Source organism: Anthonomus grandis, chromosome 7 (genome assembly GCF_022605725.1).
Source record: "Anthonomus grandis grandis chromosome 7, icAntGran1.3, whole genome shotgun sequence".
NCBI classification, from domain to species: domain Eukaryota; kingdom Metazoa; phylum Arthropoda; class Insecta; order Coleoptera; family Curculionidae; genus Anthonomus; species Anthonomus grandis.
Genome location: NC_065552.1, coordinates 32326699 through 32349021, shown reverse-complemented (window position 1 = coordinate 32349021; position 22323 = coordinate 32326699). Strand labels below are relative to the sequence as shown.

Genomic DNA, 22323 nt, shown 5'->3' with positions numbered 1-22323 from the left:
ATCATAAAAACCTTTTAGGTTCAATAATTTAAATTATATTCTAAATTGCATATTTTATTTATTTCGTTTAAATTTGCAACGTGTAAAAGGGTAGCTTAAACATTTATTATTACATAAAAAATTCTGCGTTAATAATTTATATTTAAATAAAATTAGTTTTTTTATGGGCCCTAATTTTAATTTAATCACAGAGTGTTACTTTGGTTGATGCTGCAGTATCAGGTTTAAGTAGACTAATGTAATTTCTTTGAATATCAGTAATTTTATTTGAATATATCTTGTGACTCTAGACGCATTTATTAATTGCAAATATTTATTGAGGATTAGCGATTAATCTATTGCATATTGCTCATTACTAGCCAGTATTATTAAAGTACAACTCCCAACATATATGATTCCCGATACAACTCCCGACCTATTATTATTTATTATAAGAAATCTAGTGTTAAAAATTCCGAGGAAAAACCTGATGATGACCACTTTAAATATATATATTGTGTTAGAGATAAGAATCTGTCTATATCATTTTTGTAAAATTTCATATTTGAAATAATTTATTATAAATAAATATTATAGAGAGAGCCATCAATATGTATAAATATTTACTTAAATTATACTAGAAAGTAAGGAGAGAATATAGGAATTTGTTAGTGGGCACTATATGCTGGTACATATCTAGAGAAGACTACACATGCAAGGATTTTTAGAAAACTGAAAGCTACACTGCGAATATACGAATATTAAAATTGTACTTCAATATGTATTTTCAGCGTCATTAAGTAACTGGGTTTTACAGAAGTTGTCTTTTATCAAATACTCAATTGTTCTAGGATCTTTCCAATTTCAAAAAACTTCACCAGTGGTTAACCATCTGATAGAAGAAACATGGCATTTAAATTAACATCTTGCTGTGTCCACAAAAAATCCATGACATCCTTTACCTTTTCTTTTACTATAGATTATAATACCAATTTATACGGTCCGATTATGCTATCATGCCAGAAACCAAGGAACCATTTTCTAAGCTTGATAAAATGCATCTTTTGAACTAAAAGAAAAATTGCCACCTAAAAAATAACATAGGTATATTTTTTGGATAATGGGTATTTCAAAATAAATCAAACATTTTAGTTTCAAGTTACTAGAGTCACACATTTTTTTTTCCTAAAAAATTTTCTTTCTTTTTACATTTAGGCTAAAAACTGTAAAAATTTCTCCTTCTTCAACTACAAATCCGGCATTTTCACACTTCAATACACAAAGTCTCGGTCTCAAAAGTATTTATTTATTCTAACAGTAGGGTACACGTGTTTCGCTCATATTAAAAGCATCATCAGACCTTAAAAATGAGAGTGTGTGTGTATAAATAATGTGACCGTAAAGCAGGTACTGTTTGTAGTCGATTTTTAAGGTCCGAGGATGCTCTTAATATGAGCGAAACACATGTAACCTACTGTTAGAATTAATAAATACTTTTGACACCGAGACTTTGTGTAGTTTACTGAATCTTTTCCCTTTAGATTACTGAATCTAGGTCTCTTTGAGAAAATAAACGACTTCTCTCAATTATTCAGTAACATTGGCCACACTTTGGAGACCCATCTAATGCTTAATTTCTTGCATGAGCAATTTCGCTTACAGGCACTTTCTTTACAATTACAAAATACTTGTTTTAAATGATCTGCAGTTGCTGTTTCTTCTACTGTATTCACGGGTCACCATTATCATCTTTTATCCAACCACATTCAGTAGGATCCATGTCATTGCCCAGGCATTCGTGAACCTTAAAAAAGTACAACTAAATTAATAATCGCTGATAATTTCAAAATAAGTATAATCTATCAAATGAATACAATAAAAACTGTAAAAATTTCTCCTTCTTCAACTACAAATCCGGCATTTTCACACTTCAATACACAAAGTCTCGGTCTCAAAAGTATTTATTTATTCTAACAGTAGGGTACACGTGTTTCGCTCATATTAAAAGCATCATCAGACCTTAAAAATGAGAGTGTGTGTGTATAAATAATGTGACCGTAAAGCAGGTACTGTTTGTAGTCGATTTTTAAGGTCCGAGGATGCTCTTAATATGAGCGAAACACATGTAACCTACTGTTAGAATTAATAAATACTTTTGACACCGAGACTTTGTGTAGTTTACTGAATCTTTTCCCTTTAGATTACTGAATCTAGGTCTCTTTGAGAAAATAAACGACTTCTCTCAATTATTCAGTAACATTGGCCACACTTTGGAGACCCATCTAATGCTTAATTTCTTGCATGAGCAATTTCGCTTACAGGCACTTTCTTTAAAATTACAAAATACTTGTTTTAAATGATCTGCAGTTGCTGTTTCTTCTACTGTATTCACGGGTCACCATTATCATCTTTTATCCAACCACATTCAGTAGGATCCATGTCATTGCCCAGGCATTCGTGAACCTTAAAAAAGTACAACTAAATTAATAATCGCTGATAATTTCAAAATAAGTATAATCTATCAAATGAATACACTCTCAGTAAATGTTGTTTTGTATATTTTTCCATTGGAGGTAATAATATGGCTAGATTAAACTGACCTGAGAGTAACCTGCCTCGAAGTTACTCTAGGATACATGATATACTGTAGTTCGTTTAGACTTTTTTTGGAATTATATAAGTTTAATAGATAAAATTATATACGAGGTGTGACAATTAAGTAATGAGACTGATTTTGTTGCCGCGCTTGTGGTAAACCTGCGACCTTAACATTCTCTTACCTCATCCCGGCATCCCTTCCCTCTCCATTGATACATTGACCATCGCTCTAGCTTGTTTAGTTCGCCTGCTGTGTCGTGTTGATTAGACGTGTGTTGGTGGTGCTTGTCACAAAAATGCAAAAACCAAATCTAGAGCAACGCGTCGCAATAAAAGTTTGCGCCGGATTGGGCGAAACAGCTTCGGAAACGTACACTAAAATTGTAAAAGTGCATGGTGATAGTGCTCTTAGTTGTGCCCAGGTGTTTCGATGGCATAAAGAGTTTATGAAGGGGCGAGAAAGCGTGAAAGACGAGGGAGACCGGTCGAGGTGCGGACTGACGCGCATCCGCAGCGTGTACGCGCCCTAATCCTTGAAGATCGGCGTTTAACAGTCCGAATGTTAGCCTCGGAACTAGGTATTAATCGTGAGACAGTGAGACAAATTTTAACCGACGATTTTGGGATGACAACGCGTCGTGCCATACCGCCCTCAGCGTGTCCCAGTATTTGGCCCCTAAAGGGATCGCCGTGTTGCAGCAGCCACCTTATTCGCCCGATATGTCACCCTGTGACTTTTTTTTATTCCCTAGAACAAAATCGGTGGTTAAAGGTACCCATTCTGAATCGATTACGGACATCCAAGCTGCTGTAACGAGGGTACTGGCGGACATCCCAGTCGAATCGTTGTATAGCTGCCCAAGGGGACTACTTTGAAGGAGATGGCAGAGTTGTAGAATAATTTTTGAATAAACGATTTTTATGGAGTCTCATTACTTAATTGTCACACCTCGTAATGCCGACTTTAGGTTAGGTTTTAACGAGTCTTCGGAATAAAATGAAGTAAGCCGTTGAAACCTTGAAGCCCTTTTAAGATTTTATTAAAGATAAATTATGTTGGATCGCATCTTGAAACTGCGTGCAAAAACAAAATTATGTCTTTAACGGAGCCGCAATTTTGTAATTTTTGCATATTTGTGACCTTATTATCTATTCCAGCCTTTCCAGGGCGAAGAGAATACAAGTTGGTTTGGTTGCAATGATGTAGTGCCAAAACCAATATATCGGTATTTTCTGAAACAAGGATAACAATCTCATTTTTAGAGCAAAGCTCTACAGCTGTCCGACAAATTAAGACATCTGCCTTGAAAGAGATGATCCTGAAAGAGAGAGATTTTCATAAAAAAGTTTCTTTAGTAAAGCAATTAATTTAACAAAACTTTTTCATGGGTGCAAGGAATTTTTGTACCTCTGGGAAGCAGGGCTAGATATCAAAAAATACGTTCGTTAGCTTCTTCAATTTTATCAGGTAAAAGTAACAAGTAAATTTTTGTGTCACCAATATATGGAGCAATAAGTATCTGAAATAAAAAGATAATTGCAAAGTATATAAAATAGAGAACAAAGGTCCATGGATGGACTCTTGTGGCACGTCACATCTATCCTTTAACAAACACGAATACAACTGACCATTGATTTTCATCGACTGTGTTCGTCTGGTCAAACTCCTTGATAAGGCAACGCGCATTTCTTCCAAACCCCAAATAGCTTAAGATCGCCAATAATGATTGATGATTTAGTTTGTCAAAGGTTTTGGAATAGTTCAATAATACTAAAGTTGTTAATTACGGCCAGTCGCTTGCAAGATGTCATCCATTACCTTTAGGAGAGCAGTGGAGCATCTGTAGTCCCTTCTGAACACAGATTGAACCCATTGGAAGTAGGAATGAAGATTTTCAAGCGTATGGAAAACTAGACAATTCTATATAGCAGTGAACAAGATGCTAAATAAGTGGGAGAATAAATAAACAACAGTGTAGCAGCATATCCAGGATTATACCATCTGTAGCAAATTTTATAGGAAATTAAGCCTCCCTAACTTCCTCAAGAGATAGATGTTGAATCTCAAAATGTTCAACTCCTTCCTTTTTATTTTGGAGATAAAATGCCTGGACTTGGAGCATCTTGGAAAAAATTATTGATGGTTTCAGGATCCGCTAAATAGACAGGAATTGCATTAGGAGGTTTTGAATGAATATTAAGCTTGTACAGAACGTTCCAGTTTTTTTTACATTTACCCTGACGCAGTGTTTGATCAAGGTAGCACTTCTTCTCTCGGTCAATGGCTATTGTAACTTGGTTCCGAAGTAGTTTTTCCAATTATTTGCTGTTTTTCCTTTTTATATTTGAAAAAGCCCTATTTCTTTAAAGCATGAGATATTGTCTATAATCCTTTAAAGGAGGGACTCTTCCGTTTTGTTATTTTGTTTTCTACGTATATGGTGAATGTTTATCGAAAAGACTAAGAATATAAACCTTAAAAACCTCAATCTTGTCATTAATATTTGTCAAGTAAAATATATTATCGAAATGTGAATTAATTAAATGATTATAAAAGTCGTCTTTTTCAAAACTTTTAAAGTTCCTGTATACCAATAAAAACAGGTATGACATCTGCAAAGTCGAATCAGCATTACTGCCTACTAAGATTTTTTTATCGGAACAATCTATTAGGCCCAAAAGAGATGTATTTTCTTTTAAAACACCCCAAGTTAATTCATTTATGACTTGAGACATATTCTAAACCTGCAGCAGAGAAATAAATCTCTGCATATGAGTAGATTCTAGGTTATGGTATATATATTACAAGACTATCAGTTTAATGCTATTTAAAATTCCTTTTAATTTAAAGGTTCGGAAGTGAGAAGGGTTTGATTTACCTATTTGCATTCATTTCGAACGAATTTTTCGCCCTGTTTTTAGGATATGAGGTGCATTTTTGTAGGTTTGCAACCAAACATTTACAGACGGATCCTGGATAGGTCGTAAACTAAGTCTGAAAGTTAATTACTTATAGATAAATTCTTGTTCAAAATTATCTTGTTCCACACACAAAGTGAATTTTTGAAAAACTGAAAAGTGAATCATTCCGCAGTTAGTAAACTTTCATCATTGACGATGATATCAGAAAGTGCTAAATAACTGGAAGTTCCCTAAATATGAAAAGAGAAATTCAAATTTGAGGGGTCTGCAGAACATGTCTAAATAAATAAAATACCCAAACCTTGCTACCGTTTTCGCTAGAACCCACCCTTATTGGTCAGATTTTTCATACGATCGGCCTGACGCATCAAAAATTTAACAAATTACCACAAAATCTGTCTGAATTCGGCCGGCCCGAGTGTGCTAATTAAAATTATTAATTCCGATATGTTTGATTTTCGGTTTTGACTACCGCGCATTTCGCCGTAATTACTATTAGTATTACTGGTTTGTGCTGATAAGGGAGAACGATATTTGTGGACGTTGGTTTGTGTGTTTTTTTCGTTTTGGGCAAAGATACATAGGCAGTTTCCGAGTTTGCATTGTACACGTTCGTATCACGTACCACATCGCTTACCTATGCGCCTGTGTTTTCGAATTTGCGTTTGCAACATTTCGTGAGAGTAGAGTATTCAGTAGATCACAAGTATTTCGGAAATTAAATATAAATTTAGCTACAATTTGCTTAATTAGTTATAGTGTGATGAATACCTTTTAAAATTTTATTAATAGTTTCAGAATAATTTTTTGGATTATACAATTAGACGCAAACATTATTTCATTATCATTATATAGCTTGATGAACACTTAAAACTTATCATGTCTTTACATTGAATATCGGAGTTCCATCATTCATTGGTGGTTTTTAAATCGAAACACTTAAAACGTTGAAAGGTTGAATATCATAAAAATTTGTCACTTATTTTAATAGGCGTAAAACAATACTATTCCTGTTTAATAATATATGAAGCATTTTTTTGTTTATAAAATATGATAACATACTCTATAATGAAGTTAACATTTAAAGTTAAATGATGTAGATAACGTATATTAGAGAAAAAAGCAACAACATCGCAACGCCGCTTGATACTAGAAATCTTTCCCAGTGACGTCGTCAAAAAATATTTACATGATAAATATTTAATAAATAATAGATTATGCTTTAAGTTAGAAACAATATTACCGTTTATGAACTCGTGGTACTAATGGCATTTATCTAATGCCAGGTCCAGACCAAGCAGACAAAACGAAAACAAAATTCTGAAACAAAAACACGACAAACCGGCGACTAAATTTGTCGTCAGAAGACAAAACAAAATTGAGACAAACTGTCCACACCAGAACAACAAAATATAAAAATAAAATTCAGTTGGTGACGTTGTTGTTGTGATTAGTGTTGGAAAAAAATTAACTGAAGATTTATTGCTAGCCGCAAGTGGTTTTTTCTGCTCTCATCATCATCCCAGGTTGCTAAAACAAAACCCAAACGTTTTTGGATTAGACCAAGCCTAAAAATGCGAGAAAGTTGTTCGATAGACAAATTGTTAGTTCAGCTGCGCGCAGATGATATTGGACTAAATGGTGAGATTTGATCAAGCTTCAACATATTTTTTGGTCCTTGTTCTTGTTGATCCTGCAGTTGCAAAAAGACATACTAACTTTAGAAAATTCTATAACTGTAACAGAAAGGTTAGCAATCACTTTAAGATTTTTAGCAACAGGTGATTCCTACCACAGCCTTATAGTTTTGTCTTTCTCTAGCATACTGCTTGTTAATATTCTTATTTTTTTTGTCAACATCATTTAGTGGCACATTTAGCTATAAAGAAATTTCCTTTAATGCATCGGCTTTCTTGTAGCGATTTTTATAATCTTTATTTTTAGGGTCCCATAATATCGGATGCTCCCTGTAAAGTTCCATTAACTTGCATGTATTTTGTGTATTCCACTTCTTGTCCCTCGACATGTTTAGAAAAATACACTAGTATTTATTAATCACTACATAACAACAGAAAAACACACTTAATTTTGATAGAAATTGTACATTCTCCTTCTCCTACTGCTTTGGCACGCACACGCGTCCACACAACTTGTCGTCGCAGACAAAACACAGACTTTTTGATCTTTACCGACCTGAGAAGGAACTTGAAAAGTTTTTAAATTTGCAAACAAAACAAAATTGTCGCAGAAAAGTCTCACAAATGTTTTCGATTTGTCAACAGAGAATCGATGTATACGTTTGTAAACAAAACACCACCCTTGCGCATGTGCCATGTTGAACTCAAACAAAGTTGTTAGGTAATAAATTCGGTTTCAGCCAAAAAAGACGTTCGTAATATAGACTCTTGAGGTCTATATCAGAATCGCTGTGTTCGACCATAGAGAATATAATAAAATCACGATTAATTTGTCTAAAACACATTTCCTGTACGTTATGCGAGTAAGTCAAGTTTTATTGGCCGTCTCGTCATTCTTCTATTGGCACATATGTGCATATACGATACGAAAGTCCTTAGGCTTTCCGTTGTCCCGTCGCTGCACCATCCTATCTTCGTTGGTGCATGCAAAGAGTACGCCATATAAATATTTAAAGTCGTCGCCCATTTATTTACCGTTTATTCAATTTCGCAAATGAAAGGCCAATACATCGTTGGTTAGCATTTATTTTTAATTGCTCTTGGGAATCATCGGGTTTTTATCGACGTCGTTGTGTATATCAAGCATTCCCGGGGCGACAAGGGGTTGATTCCTTGGGTTTCTTTTTTCGAATGAATATCTGTTAAGCTTTATAGTCTTTTTTAATGATGCCAACCCAACCTAACCTTACCGTGAATTAAATTTTATTACCGGATCTATTATTCGAAATAAATTGTTAGAAATAATTGGTAAAAGGTAAAATGGTTTCGAGAAAAAATTATTCAGGTAATGAGTACCTAGTGAAAATAGCATTCGGAAAAATGACTGATGGATAATAGTACTCTCAGGAAAAATGGTGATTCGGAAAAATGACAATTTGGGAATCGGCATTTGGGAAAACTAGGAGGAAACATCATTACTTTATTAAGTCTGTATACAATTTTAACACACACAGATTTTTAATTGATTTATTTAATATTAATATTTTTTTTGGGATTTTTATTTGGCTTTTTGAATTTTAAATTGTTAATGTGATTTTTTTTATAGTTTTTATTAATGTAATTGGCAATTATGTTTTCTTAATTGTTTCCCTTTACGTAGAGCTTTCCGATTGAGAAATATATAGAAAAGGAAAATTTATTTGGGTTAATTTTAACAAAAATTCGAAAATTTTCGAAGATTTTTTTTTGAGAAACATGTCATTAATAAAATATTTATTATTTTATGGAAATTGAATTATTTGTCATTTTTATGTTAAAATATGAAAAGTAAACACTTTTTCTATAAATGTATAGCAAAGTATGGAAAATAAATTTTTACTGAAAATAAAACATTTTTCAATACAAATTCTATAGATTTACTAGAAATTTTCTAATTACAAAGAAAAAAGAAAAAACATAGAAATTACATATTTTTATAAAAAAACGCATGAGTAATTTTTTCAGAAAATTTTTAAAAACTGGCCTAATAATTTTTCTTTTTTATATATTTTCTAATAAAATTTATGAACATCTATCTAAAAAAAAACAATTAAATTAATAAAAAATAAAGAAATTAATTTTTTTGAACATTTTTAAAACTTGATCAAGTTTAAACAATATTTTATTCATATTTATTTTCATCGTCTACACAATATAAAAGTAGATACAAAATTAAGCAGATATTATTTAAAATTTATTCATGTCATCCTTATATAATCCCCCATAAAAAGTCTTACAATTTATTAGAATTTTATATTAAATCTTATAAAATGCGCAGGTGCCCTTATTACAAAAGGACCTCTATGATTCTATGAGTATTATGAAAATTATTTAATCTGTAACGTCTTAAGTATTATTTAGCGCAGGTATATTCCCAAAATTTTTAAAAGGTTAAAATCCTCTTTGTTTCCAAATGACTTATAGTCTTTAGATTCAACTAAGGCAATTGATAACCATTTTAAAACAAAGTTATAATTCAGAAAGTAAATTTTTTTTTACTCACTTTCCTTCCATCCCCTCAATTGCCTTTTATTCTGCAATTTCATTTTAAGATCATTTATTTTATTATTACTTACCATTATTAGGACTACTCTGATTGGCCATCATAGGAACAATAGGCGAAGCTATCAACCTGATAGCTTCATAGATAACAGCTTCAGTATAAACCAGCTGATTTCTGTCACATATGCTGATTGATATCCCTTTGTGACCACAGCTTGCTCGATCTCTTGCTGGATTTTCTTTTGTACTTATTGCTCGGTGACCAGGTATCCGAAGAGTTTTATTAAGAAGTTTCCAACTGCTGAATGACTACCTGGGTAAGAGAATGGGAAGTATTTCGAGGGGTGTAATTATTTTTCAAGACTTACCAATGATGTCTTCAAAGGCAAACAAGGCCATATCTAAGGCTGGTTGTTCTTTGTTTTTTGTTCTTGTTTCACGTGGCCTATCAAGCTCTTCAGATAGAAGTCTTTTGGTTCTACATCTGGATTAAACGTCTCGAATTTTTATTTATTTATTTAACCAATACACCATTACAAAAAAACATAAATATTTCTGAAAAAGAAATAAAAACTAGACTACCTAACCACTAATTAACAATAATTATCAGACTTAATCTTAATACCAAGGATAATTAAACTGTTTTACAAGTAGTAATAATAATCTCTCAAAATCTGAATAATTAACAGTGCAAAATTAGTACTACTAATATTACTAGCCTCAAGGTTCTTTCGACAGGCGAGTGCATAGCATAGTTGGTACGATGATGAGGCAAAGAAAACAATCGATTTACCCTCAGATTACGGTGTGGAATATTAAATGAAATTTTTTTAAGTAGTTCGGGCAAATCGCAAGGCCATTCAAAACTTTATAAATAGACATTAAATCGTTCTCAGTGCGTCTCTTAAGTAAACTTCACATATTCAGCAAGTTCATTGCTTCATCATAACAATGGTCATCAGGAACTGGAATGCGAAGTTTATAAAGGCAGAATCGTAAAAAATAATTTTGAACTCTCTCCAGTATCATACAATTATTTATGTAAACAGGAGACCAAATTGATTCATACTCCAACAAAGAGACAACACGTGATATGTACAGCCTTTTGCAAGTTTTAACCGAAAGGTCTTTATAATTGCACAGGACAAAACCAAAGACCTTAGATGCTTTAGTTATAATAGTAGTCACCTAGGTTTTAAAATTCAATTGTTCATCTAAAAAGATACCAAGGTCCTTTACTACTTCAGTGTACCTAAGATTAAAATTATCTATAGTATAGGAGGAAATTGCCTGTTTGTTTCTTTTGTAGAAACTAATGAAACTGCATTTACCCACTTTCAAAGCCAAACTATTACTCCATTCACACAATCTATTCAGATCATCTTGCAAGAGAACCATGTCCTGCTCTGAACTGATCATCCTATAAAACTTGAAATCGTCGGCAAAAAAACAAAAAATTACAATTTTCAAAGCAAATCAAAATATTAATAAAATATTGAACAACAGAGGAGAACAATGACCACCCTGTGGAACCCCAGAGGTCACACTGATAAGGTGTGACCTAGCATCACCAATTTGTACCTGCTCAAATCAGTCAGAAAGAAAACTCGCCAACCAGGCCACCAAACAATCTGAAAAGCCAAAAAGTCTTAATTTTTCTAGTAATAAGCTAGGGTTGACACTGTCAAATGCCTTGGAAAAGTCTGTATATGTTACATCCACTTGTTCACCCCTCTCCAAAGCATTCAACAGAGCACCTTGATACAACAACAAGTTTGTAATAGCGGACTTGCCACGACTGAAGCCACATAACAGAAGTTCTTTGCAATAAAAATTAATTTGGTCATAAATAAGACTATAGATAGAAGTTTTGGAATGGCAGACTGTACGCACACACTCCTGTAATTGATCATTTCATTAGCAGTACCACATTTTAGGCGTAATAAAACTGAGTTTCCACTGGGATGGAAAAATTGTCAAGTCAAATGACCTACTGAATAAAATAAAGAGGGTATAAGAGAGGAAACATACACATTTTCTCAAAAAATAATAGCCATCGCTAAGTTTAAGGGGTAATCGAAAGATCTTATCAAAAATTAATCCAACAGATAATTTAGGATTTGGAATAGTCATGTTTACACCAGCCTGCCGAGAAGGTAAGACATTATTAAGTATCTTCATTATAGACAGTAGAAAAAAACTTGGCAAACTCCTCTGCAATTTGTTCACAACCTGCAAACTCCCCATTATATAGGTCTTCAAATCAGGAAGCCTATTTGTTGCTTTCCTGTTATGAAACTTTGAAATAAAGTTTGAAATAAAGTTCTGGTAACAAGTCTTCATTAGAGTTTTGCACCTAACTCTAAGATCTGAAAAGACTTCGTAGTCTGCATCAGTATGACTAGTCTGATATTTCTTATGTGAAATTTTCTTTTGCTGGATCAAGTACTTTAACTCCCCTGAAAACCAACTGGGAAAAGACAAGGTCTCTCTTAAGAGGCACAAATAAAGCTATAGCCATATTCAATATATGATTAAACTCTGAAACCGCATCATCAATATTAATTACATTCAAAACATGGTCCCAATTAACTCCACACAAATAACTATTAGCAGCCAAATAATTTGCATTTCTTAAGTGTACAAATTTTAAAGTTTTTTCTTTATCATTGTTAAGTTAATTCAAAATGATAAGGCTTATGATAGACAGATTTATCAAAAACACAGTCAACAGCTTCACTCACCACTAGATCATTTCTATTTGTAAAAGTAAGATCAAGAAAATTTGTCTTTGATTACTTGGTTATGGGGAATTCTCTTATTTCTTGGGTTAGTACGTTCATTCTATGCTTTAAAAAAATATAGGTTGTAATTGGGAAATCTGTATATTATAAATTTTTTTCTGATGATAGTTAATTTTACATCTCTTTTAATTCCGAGAATCTATTCATTCATCTACTGAAACTCGACGGTCCCGAACTACGGTAGCAAGCATTTCCCAGACCAATTATCGGGGCTTTTCTCGGCACATAAACCGGTATAATTCCCGTGTTGATTTTCTCGACTAATTAGGACGGATTATGTAGCGTGTTCTCCCCAATTACGGAGCCCACTCAGCGGTAGATCTTATTCGCTCGTTTCGCTCGCCTTTACTGTTTAAACATCCGCGTCGTTTCACGGGTTAAGACGAATGTTGACTCGCCTAAAAACTTCAGCAACTCCATTTCTAGTTAATAACGTCAATGGTGTTAAACTGAGGGGTAAATTAACTCTTTCAATAAAAACTATGTTGTCGAGAGTAATTCCATCGCAGAATGTCCTTTCGGTCAAAATCAGTTCTGCAGTTTTGCAGTTTTTAAGAACCTCGGCATTTTTTCAACCTCAGCATTCATTGTGGAAAATAACGCGTGATGAACCCATAAATCGCATAACTTTATTATTTAAAAACGAATACCAAGAGAACTGTGTGTTTATCGTCGGCGTCTGGAGTTCTAAGAAATATTCTGCTCAAGGCCGGACTGGTTCGTCAAAACAAAACGTATTAAAAAGAGTTAGTTGAGTTGTCGATTAAAAGAAATAAACGTCGCGACGTCTTACGGCTCGGGCAAATAGACATTTTCCCGTGTATAGACTATTTAAAAGTTTAATTCCGTAATCTTATCAGTAGTTTTCAATTATAATTCAGAATTAGTCTGTAATAAAGTTTTTTATACGTATCCGGGAGTATTATTTGTGTTTAAACGTAAAGCGAATGTAGAATATTTACATTTTGGTGCCGAAACCCGGGAAAGCTTTTAGTGGACTTTTTCTCTTTTTTTTTAACGGATTGAAAACTATACTAACGTAACGGACTAACGTAATAAAAAAATGGAGGTTGCGATGAAAACGGCGTGTCGCGCTCAGCTCACGAGGGTTGTTAACGAAGCTAACGTAATTATTGATTCGGAACTATTTAATGTGAAAGACGCTCTTGTTCAAGTGGTCAAAATAAAATCGGCTCGAGAAAATTTAAAATCTGCTAACGAAAAGGCGAGTTCATTTATTAGTGAGGATCAAATGGACAATGAGTGTGTAAAAATTTTGGAATATGACGAAAAGGACAGTGGACAATCTAAAACTTTTATCAGACTTATTATTGATGGCGGAAGTCAGTTGACTTTTATTAAAGAGTGTGTCTCCAGACAATTGAATTTACCAATAGAAGGGACTCACAAACTGTCTATAATGTGTTTTGGTAAAAAAGAACTGGCGCCTGCGCGGTTGTGTAATCGAGTAAAGTTAACAATAAGAGGTGTAAACTCTAACGAAAACATAACGATTAACGCTATTGAAGTACCAGAAATCTGTTTTGATACACTTGCTGTTCCATCGTGTAACAATTCAATTATAAATGAATTTAGTAAGGAGCATAGTTTGGCTGATATTTGTCCAGATAACGCAGAGCAAGTTTTGCCTGGAATATCAGTATTAGTAGGAGCTGATTACTACTGGAAAATAGTCACTGGAGAAATTAAAAAGCTGTCAGAATATCAAACTGCGGTGAATACCTATTTAGGATGGACTATCCATGGCAGAAGCTGTGAATATGGATTTTCATTGAATGTGAATGTGGCTAATATTTTCCAAGTGCAAACTGTGAATGATGATTTTGATCTAAAGAAATTTTGGGACCTGGAAGCTATTGGGATTAATGATACTAATGTAATGGACCATTCTACGAAAAGGTACATAGAAGAAAGTATACAATTTAACGAGAATCGGTATACTGTGGCACTACCTTGGAAAAGTAAAGATATAGTAGTGGAGTCAAACTTTAACGGGGCACTTTCGAGGGCTAAAAGTTTAACGTCAAAGCTTATTCGCATGGGAGGACTAGTAGAGTATGATAAGGCTGTGCGAGAATATTTTGAGAATGATTGCGCAGAAAGTGCTAATTGTGTTATTTCGCCTAAAGCCTACTATATGCCACACAGGCCGGTGTATAGATACGATAAAGATACCACAAGAATAAGGGTTGTATTTGATGCATCTGCCCATGCTCCAGGAATGCCATCTTTGAATGATCTTCTATCACCAGGTGAAAACTTGGTACCCTTGCTATTAAAAGTGCTAATTAATTTTAGAATTGGCAACGTTGCATTAATAGCTGATATTGAGAAAGCCTTTCTGCAAATTGAAATTAATGAGGATGATAGAGATGCACTAAGGTTTTTATGGTACGAAAGCTCAATTGAGGATAATGGAAGCTTACCAGAAATAGTTAGTTTTCGCATGAAAAGGGTGACTTTTGGTGTAACGAGCAGTCCCTTTATCTTGGCAGCTACTTTGACCAAACATTTGGATGAGCAGAATGAAGGTTTTAAAAAGATATGTGATATCATGTCAAGGTCATTTTACGTCGATGATTTGGTGGCTGCTGTAGACACGTCAGACGAGGCAAGTGAACTTTATTTCAAAAGTCAAGAAATAATGAAGAAAGCTAGCATGAATCTAAGGAAATGGGCTACTAATAATGTGCATTTAAGAAGAACTCTTTTAATGGATAATGAAAAGGCCAGTAATCCTGTAAAGAAAGTTCTGGGAATACGGTGGTGTACTCTTACAGATCAGCTAAACATTGATGTCAATTCTATATTATCTACCGTCGAGGATCATACGGGGCAGCAAGGAATAACGAAGCGTAAAGTTCTACAGACAATTGCAAAAGTATACGATCCATTAGGATTATTAAGTCCATTTATAATAAGAGCAAAAATTTTAATGCAGCAAATATGGATTGAAAAGTACGGCTGGGACTCCATTTTATCAAACGAATTGACCGAAGTTTGGATTAAGTGGGAAAATGAGTTATTGGAACTTAAAGAATACTGGATTCCAAGATGTGTTGTTGACTACTCAAAAGACCATACGGAATTGCACATATTTTCAGATGCTAGCCCCAAAGCATATGGGGCAGTTGCCTATCTTAAAGTAACAACTTCTAAAAAAAATAAAAGTTGTAATATTCTGGTAGCAAAAAATAGAGTGGCTCCACTTAACTTGAAGGGAGATAAAACGTTAACGATTCCCAAATTGGAGCTAACGGGTGCATTGTGTGCTGCTAGGTTGCAAGATTTTATACTAAAAAGTTTGTGCAAAAATATCGACGAAATTTTCCTATGGACAGACTCCAAGATTTCTATGCATTGGATTAAAGGAAAAAGTTCAAAATGGAAACCATATGTTGCCCATCGGGTAGCAGAGATCCAAAAATTAACAAAAGGTGAATGGAGACATTGCCCAGGTGTTGAAAATCCTGCAGATTTGTTATCGAGAGGGATTAACGTGAAAGCATTTGTAGAATCGAAACTTTGGCTTCACGGACCTGAATGGTTATTGAAAGACAAAGAGTTTTGGCCAAATGATGGGATAACGGAGCCTGAGCAGCATGGTATTTTTTCGGCATTTGCAGTTCAAGTTGAAGTAAACGGAATTAGCGGAGAGCCCTTATTTCCATTTGACAAGTTCAGTAATTTTGATAAAATACTTAGAATAACGGCTTATGTAAGAAGATTTATAGCAAGGTCACGAAATCTTCACGAGACATTATTTGATTCAATAAAGGTTAAAGCTGAAGAACTGATCCAAAGTGAATTTTATTGGATTAAGGTTATACAGGCTCAGTATTTTAAAGCGGAAATTAGTGCTTTATCAAAAGGTCACATTATAGAGAGGCAATCGAGCATTCTCAGTCTTAATCCATTTTTGGATGATCAAGGGGTTTTAAGATTGGGAAGTAGATTACAGGAGGCAGCCTTACCTTATGACACGAAGTATCCGATTATTTTGCCTAAAAAATCTATCTTAACGACGCATGTAATATTAAGGATTCATGGCGCAGTAAGGCATGGCGGGGTTAATATTACCTTAACTAATGTTAGAAAAAAATATTGGATTATCCAAGGAAGGCAACGGATTAAGGCTATAATAAAGACTTGTATTGTATGTAAAAGGTTAAGAGGAAAACCGGCAAGTGAACCCTTTGCACCGTTGCCTAGAAGTAGATTAGATGCTGTTGCGCCTTTTAAAGTGACAGGGGTAGATTTTGCGGGACCATTGTATGTCATAAAGGAAAATGGGAGATTAAAAGTCTATATTATGTTGTTAACTTGTGCTGTTATTAGGGCGATACACTTGGAATTGGTTCCGGATCTGACAACAGAGAGTTGTATCAGAGCTCTTCGAAGATTTATTTCGAGAAGGGGAGTGCCCGACATTATATATTCCGACAATGCTAAGACATTTAAACGAGCTGCTTTGGAGTTAAACGAGCTTACAAAAATTTTGTGGCAAAACGAAGTTCAAGGATTAGCTGCCCAGCAAAGAATTAAATGGCGATTTATTGTGGAACGAGCGTCATGGTGGGGTGGCTTCTGGGAGAGGCTTGTGAAGTCAGTTAAAGATGCATTAAAACTGTCGCTTGGAAAACGGACTATTGGATTTGATGAGTTGCAAACAGTTTTGACTGAAGTTGAAGCTACTATTAATTCAAGACCACTAACATACATTGGTAATGAGCCAGATGATTTGTTAATTCTAACGCCAGGCCATTTTTTGCTGGGAGAAAATTATTGTGGATTTCAAATCGATTTGACAAATCCGATAATTAAACGGGACAATATTTTGCAGGCATGGAAAGCGAGGAATGACATCCTTACAAAGTTCTGGAAAATATGGTCATGTAACTATTTACAACAATTAAGGAGTGTTCACAATAACGTAACTGTAAAGCAACAGAAATTGCAAGTAGGCGATTTGGTTCTGTTGTATGAACAGAATCTTCCTAGGCTAATGTGGAAGATGGTTCGAATTACGAAAACTTTCATAGGACGAGACGAGAAAGTTAGGGCATGTGAAATTGTGACTTCTAACGGTTTAGTGATGAGACGACCAATTCAATTACTCTATCCACTTGAGATTTCTGCCGCCCGGGAGGATGTGGAAAATAACGCGTGATGAACCCATAAATCGCATAACTTTATTATTTAAAAACGAATACCAAGAGAACTGTGTGTTTATCGTCGGCGTCTGGAGTTCTAAGAAATATTCTGCTCAAGGCCGGACTGGTTCGTCAAAACAAAACGTATTAAAAAGAGTTAGTTGAGTTGTCGATTAAAAGAAATAAACGTCGCGACGTCTTACGGCTCGGGCAAATAGACATTTTCCCGTGTATAGACTATTTAAAAGTTTAATTCCGTAATCTTATCAGTAGTTTTCAATTATGATTCAGAATTAGTCTGTAATAAAGTTTTTTATACGTATCCGGGAGTATTATTTGTGTTTAAACGTAAAGCGAATGTAGAATATTTACATTCATTGAGCAATTGTGAGATGATCGCTATGATTTGGTTTGTGATTTGTAGTGCAGTGGTTGGTCGGAGGCTGTTATATACTACAGCTATCAGAACAGAAAAGATTTTTTTTCATTTGATAACAAATATCCTAAAGGTCTTTGGGCCGATATAAAAAAATTAAACATAACTTCTAATAAAAACAACAGTATTTCAGAAAACTTCGCAAACGTTGAAATTATTAATACACATTTTGTAAATTCAGTACCCACTCTTGCGGAAAATGTTGAGCAATTACAATTTTATAACCAAAATAATTATCTATCAAGGTTTATTTTTCATCCAATAGATGATATTCGAGTATTTAAGATTATATTTCAGATTAAAACTACAGCCACTGGAGTAGATGGTATAAATTTTCTGTCTCTGAAATTATGCATTTCATTTATCCTACCCTACCTAGCCACATGTTAACTGCGCCACTACAGAAGGTGTATTTCCGACCGTGTGGAAGAAATCGCTTGTTATACCACAGATGTAAATAGCTCCGCACCAGATAAATACTCCAATGTTAAATTTGCGGACCCTAAAAGGATGCTGGCCTGAGTGAGCTCTAGCATCCCAAGCCAAAATTATTAGTCTATGTTGCCAAATCGAGCATCCCGGATTTGGATCCTGGGTATTTAGTTAAATTTATACATTTAGTGTGTCCTTTTTGGGGTACTGACCAAAAGGTTTTTTTTTTACATTTAACGAAGTTTACATTGATACTTGATGAAAGAAACCGCAAAATAGATTATTGATAGAGGGAACTATACAGTGTGTCCCAGGATGAACGAATTTATACGTAAAATATGCAAAAAGTTTTGGGGCTGAAATTTGACCGATTGGCATCCAGACTTGCTTGATTAAAAAATAAAATTTAGCATATTTTTATTTTTTAAAAATCAAGCATGTCTTAATACGAGCATTTTTTAAATTTTATGAGAAAGTTTATAAGAAAAAGTTGTTTAGAATGCAAAATTATGCCCGAATACCGAATTTCATAACCATAGGCCTACTTTGATTTTTACGTTTTGTGTACCAATTATTTTCTTTTTATTCATATTTAATTATTAAAGAAAAACTAACTAATTTATTTATCTAATAGTTAAATCACTGATCTGAGAGTTATAAACCATCCTCAAAAATATGTTTTTAATAAATTGTACATAGTACGTCTAATTTAAGAAAAAATTTTATTTTATTTACTTTTTTAAATTTTTTCAATGTAGCTACTTCCATTATCGAAACATTTTTCAATACCTTTCCTAAGCATTTTAAAAGAATTTCTAATTTCTTCAAGGGAAATTGAATTACAAGCATCTCTAATTCTTTGTTTTGGTAATTCCCTGCATTTGGTAATGGCTCGGAATAAACAATTTGATTGAGCCGGCCCCATAAATATGAATCAGAAATGGTTAAATCAGGGCCACTCAATTGGGCCGCGTGTTTTAATCCATTGGTTCAGAAAAGTTCTATTCAACCATTTTGCTACTCGAATAGTAGAGTGCGCTGGACAGCCGTCGTGTTGAAAATAAAGATTTATTCTTTGATCAAATCAATTCTTCAAAAAAATTTTCCAAAATTTGAAGCTACGTTTCTTGATTAAGAGATCCTTCAAAAAAGTATGGTCCAATAATCCTAAATGACTTTTCGAAAATATTGCCTCTTGCCATGCATTACAAAGTTTGGCGTTTCATTGGACCAAAACCGACAATTTTGAGATAAAATTACACCATTTCTCAGCAATTGACTCCAAAGCAAATATTCTAGCAGCATCGTTGTCATCGTATCTCTTTTTCTGTTTTTTTTTTCATCTCAACACTACCCGTGGGGTATTGACCAAACAGTTTTTTTACATTTAACGATACTTGATGAAACAAACCGCAAAATAGATTATTGATGGAGGGAACTATAGATACATACTTAATGTACATATATGTATGTCAATTAAATTTATGTTTCAATTAAAAGCAGTACTATAATAAGTCCTATACAGGGTGATTTTCAACATATGCGCATAAACTTGGGAAATGGTAGATGAAGATCAATAATGAGTAATAATGAGAAACAAATGTAGTAAAATATTTTTGGTTTCCGAAATAAAGTTAAACAAATGTCAACAAAACGTGTATCAGACGAACTTATTTTGTTTATTAATAACTGATATTAAACAAGTCATAATGTTTGGAATCTTTAGCAGTACTTAGTTTGTTGGTGGCTGTGATCGTTTTCGATCGTTATTTTCTCACGAACAAAATAAAAGCGTCAAATGTAATGGCGCACATTTTTACAAACGAAGAACTTGTCGACATGGTTTTGGTTTACGGAGAAACGCATCAGAATGCAGTGGCAGCAGCTGATCTGTATGATGAAGATTTCCCCGAAGATATCACCCGAGACGTGGGTAGAGAAACTGGCAATTTGCGGCCGCGGCCTGGACAAGATGGAGGAGCTATTAGACCTAGGCACATTCTAAATCTGGAGGATGATATTTTAGAAGTTATCGAAGAACAACCTGGAATTAGCACTAGGACAATTGAAGCGCGATTTGGAATATCGCAATCTACAAGTTGGCAAATTTTAAGGCACAAGTTGCTGTACCCGTTTCATGTGCAGAGGGTACAAGCCCTACTTCCAAGAGATTTGCCGCTTCGAGTACACTTTTGTTAATGGTTGTTACATCACCAGCAGTCAAGCCCAAACTTTACCATGAACATTTTAGTTACGGATGAGGCAAATTTTACGCGCAATGAAATTTTCAACTTTTATAACACTCATTACTGGGCTTTGGAAAATCCGCATATTACACGGAGAACATACTTTCAACAACGTTTTTCTGTAAATGTATGGGCTGGAATTCTAAACGGGTGCTCATCGGACCTTTTATTCTGGAAAATCGTTTGACTGGTGCTCTAGTACAGTCAATCTGTAATTAAAAAAGGCCAGAACTTTTAAAAACTATCCAAGTCGCTAATTTTTTGAGGGTCGATTGTATTCCCGAAGAAAAGCTTAAGTCCTCGGAATTGAGAGTCAACCCCCCCACTTTTTTGGGAAGCTCAAAAAGTTTTTCAAATCGATTTTGCGGCTAAACGGTGAGTCATGCAAAAAAACTTATTGAACATAAAATGGAGAGCTTTTTGTGCTCTACAATTCATCTCATGGGCCCAAAGCTGTAGAACCAAAATTCGAAAAGTTAGAGGGCGCCAAAGTCACCAAAAATTACTTTTTTCATTTTTTCACTGAGAAACAATTTTTTTTTACCATCGCAAGGATTGCAAAAATGTAGAGGACAAAAATACCTACAAAATGCATGTCTTACTTTTTTTTCGATTTACCGTTCTTGAGATATTATGCATTTAATACCGAAATGTTTACTTTCGTGTATGTAGCCTGCCTCAGATGTTTGGCGAAAGCTGTTTTTCGTCGCCTAAGGTTTGCGCATCATGAAATTAAAGTAGAACCTGAACAAAATTTCTTTTACCCTTCTTGACAAATTGAAAAAAGCCATGCAGATGGCGCTGTAAATCCACGAAAATGAAATTTGCATAGATTAAATGTTCTTTAACTTGCACAAAATGAATAATTGAAGTGATTTAGTAGAAAGGGATAAGAGAAATTGGTACATGGTTTACGGAGTATCAATTACAACAAAAGCAGAGGGCGTTGCAGTTGTGAAAGTGACGTGCCTCAATAATTATGGTTGCGTAATGCATGTAATGATAATTGATTACTGAATAATTGCATAGTACATGTTGATAGCATTACTTTTGCAAAATTCCATTCCCCACTTTTTTACTGCTATTCCATCATTAACATATTACTATATATTTATTTGAACACTTACCTGAATGTGAATATTTATCTTGAAACATCGTATATGGTCGCCTGCGACCACTCGACACGACATTTCGTCCACGCATTGAATTTTTAAATTTTAAAGCATAACGAGAATACAGTGGGACAAGGTAGTTTACGAAAAATTTATTATACAATAAATAGTTCGAAAGCATACAAAATTTGTTTCAATTTTTTTTCGGTCTTCCTCTTCTTTTTGATTTCTTTTTTGGTGGTTCTTCAACTTCATCTAATTCTAAAGAGCAGTTGGAAGATGTATCCGACATTGATGTTCCTTCTTCGTCCATTGCATTTCGGTTCTCTGAGGGGCTTGGGTATTTTGGCAATTTGAAAACTTGTGAAGGTAAATCATCAACGTCATTCTCTTCCAAATATATTGAGGCAACGTTACTGCAGTTTTCTCCTGCACAGTACTT

General features: G+C 34.2%; 2 protein-coding genes across 4 annotated transcripts in view; one reads left to right on the top strand and one right to left on the bottom strand.

The window, feature by feature from the left end:
- The window catches only part of LOC126738205 (telomere zinc finger-associated protein), a 69554-nt gene that overhangs the window by 17811 nt on the left and 29420 nt on the right, over positions 1–22323 (bottom strand). Inside the window, exons 2-4 of one of the 2 annotated variants that reach the window (XM_050443418.1) lie at positions 10046–10232; positions 9752–9990; positions 1640–1783 (exon numbers count right to left, since the gene is read on the bottom strand). Coding sequence is in view for 1 of the 2 variants with exons in the window: in XM_050443416.1 (XP_050299373.1) it covers positions 9752–9754 (3 nt within the window). In the remaining variant the exon portion in view is untranslated. The remainder of the gene's footprint in view (positions 1–1639; positions 1784–9751; positions 9991–10045; positions 10233–22323) is intronic. The other variant, XM_050443416.1, reaches the window with a different exon arrangement.
- Positions 1–22323, top strand: part of LOC126738201 (uncharacterized) — a 265812-nt gene that overhangs the window by 226298 nt on the left and 17191 nt on the right. The window lies entirely within an intron of this gene.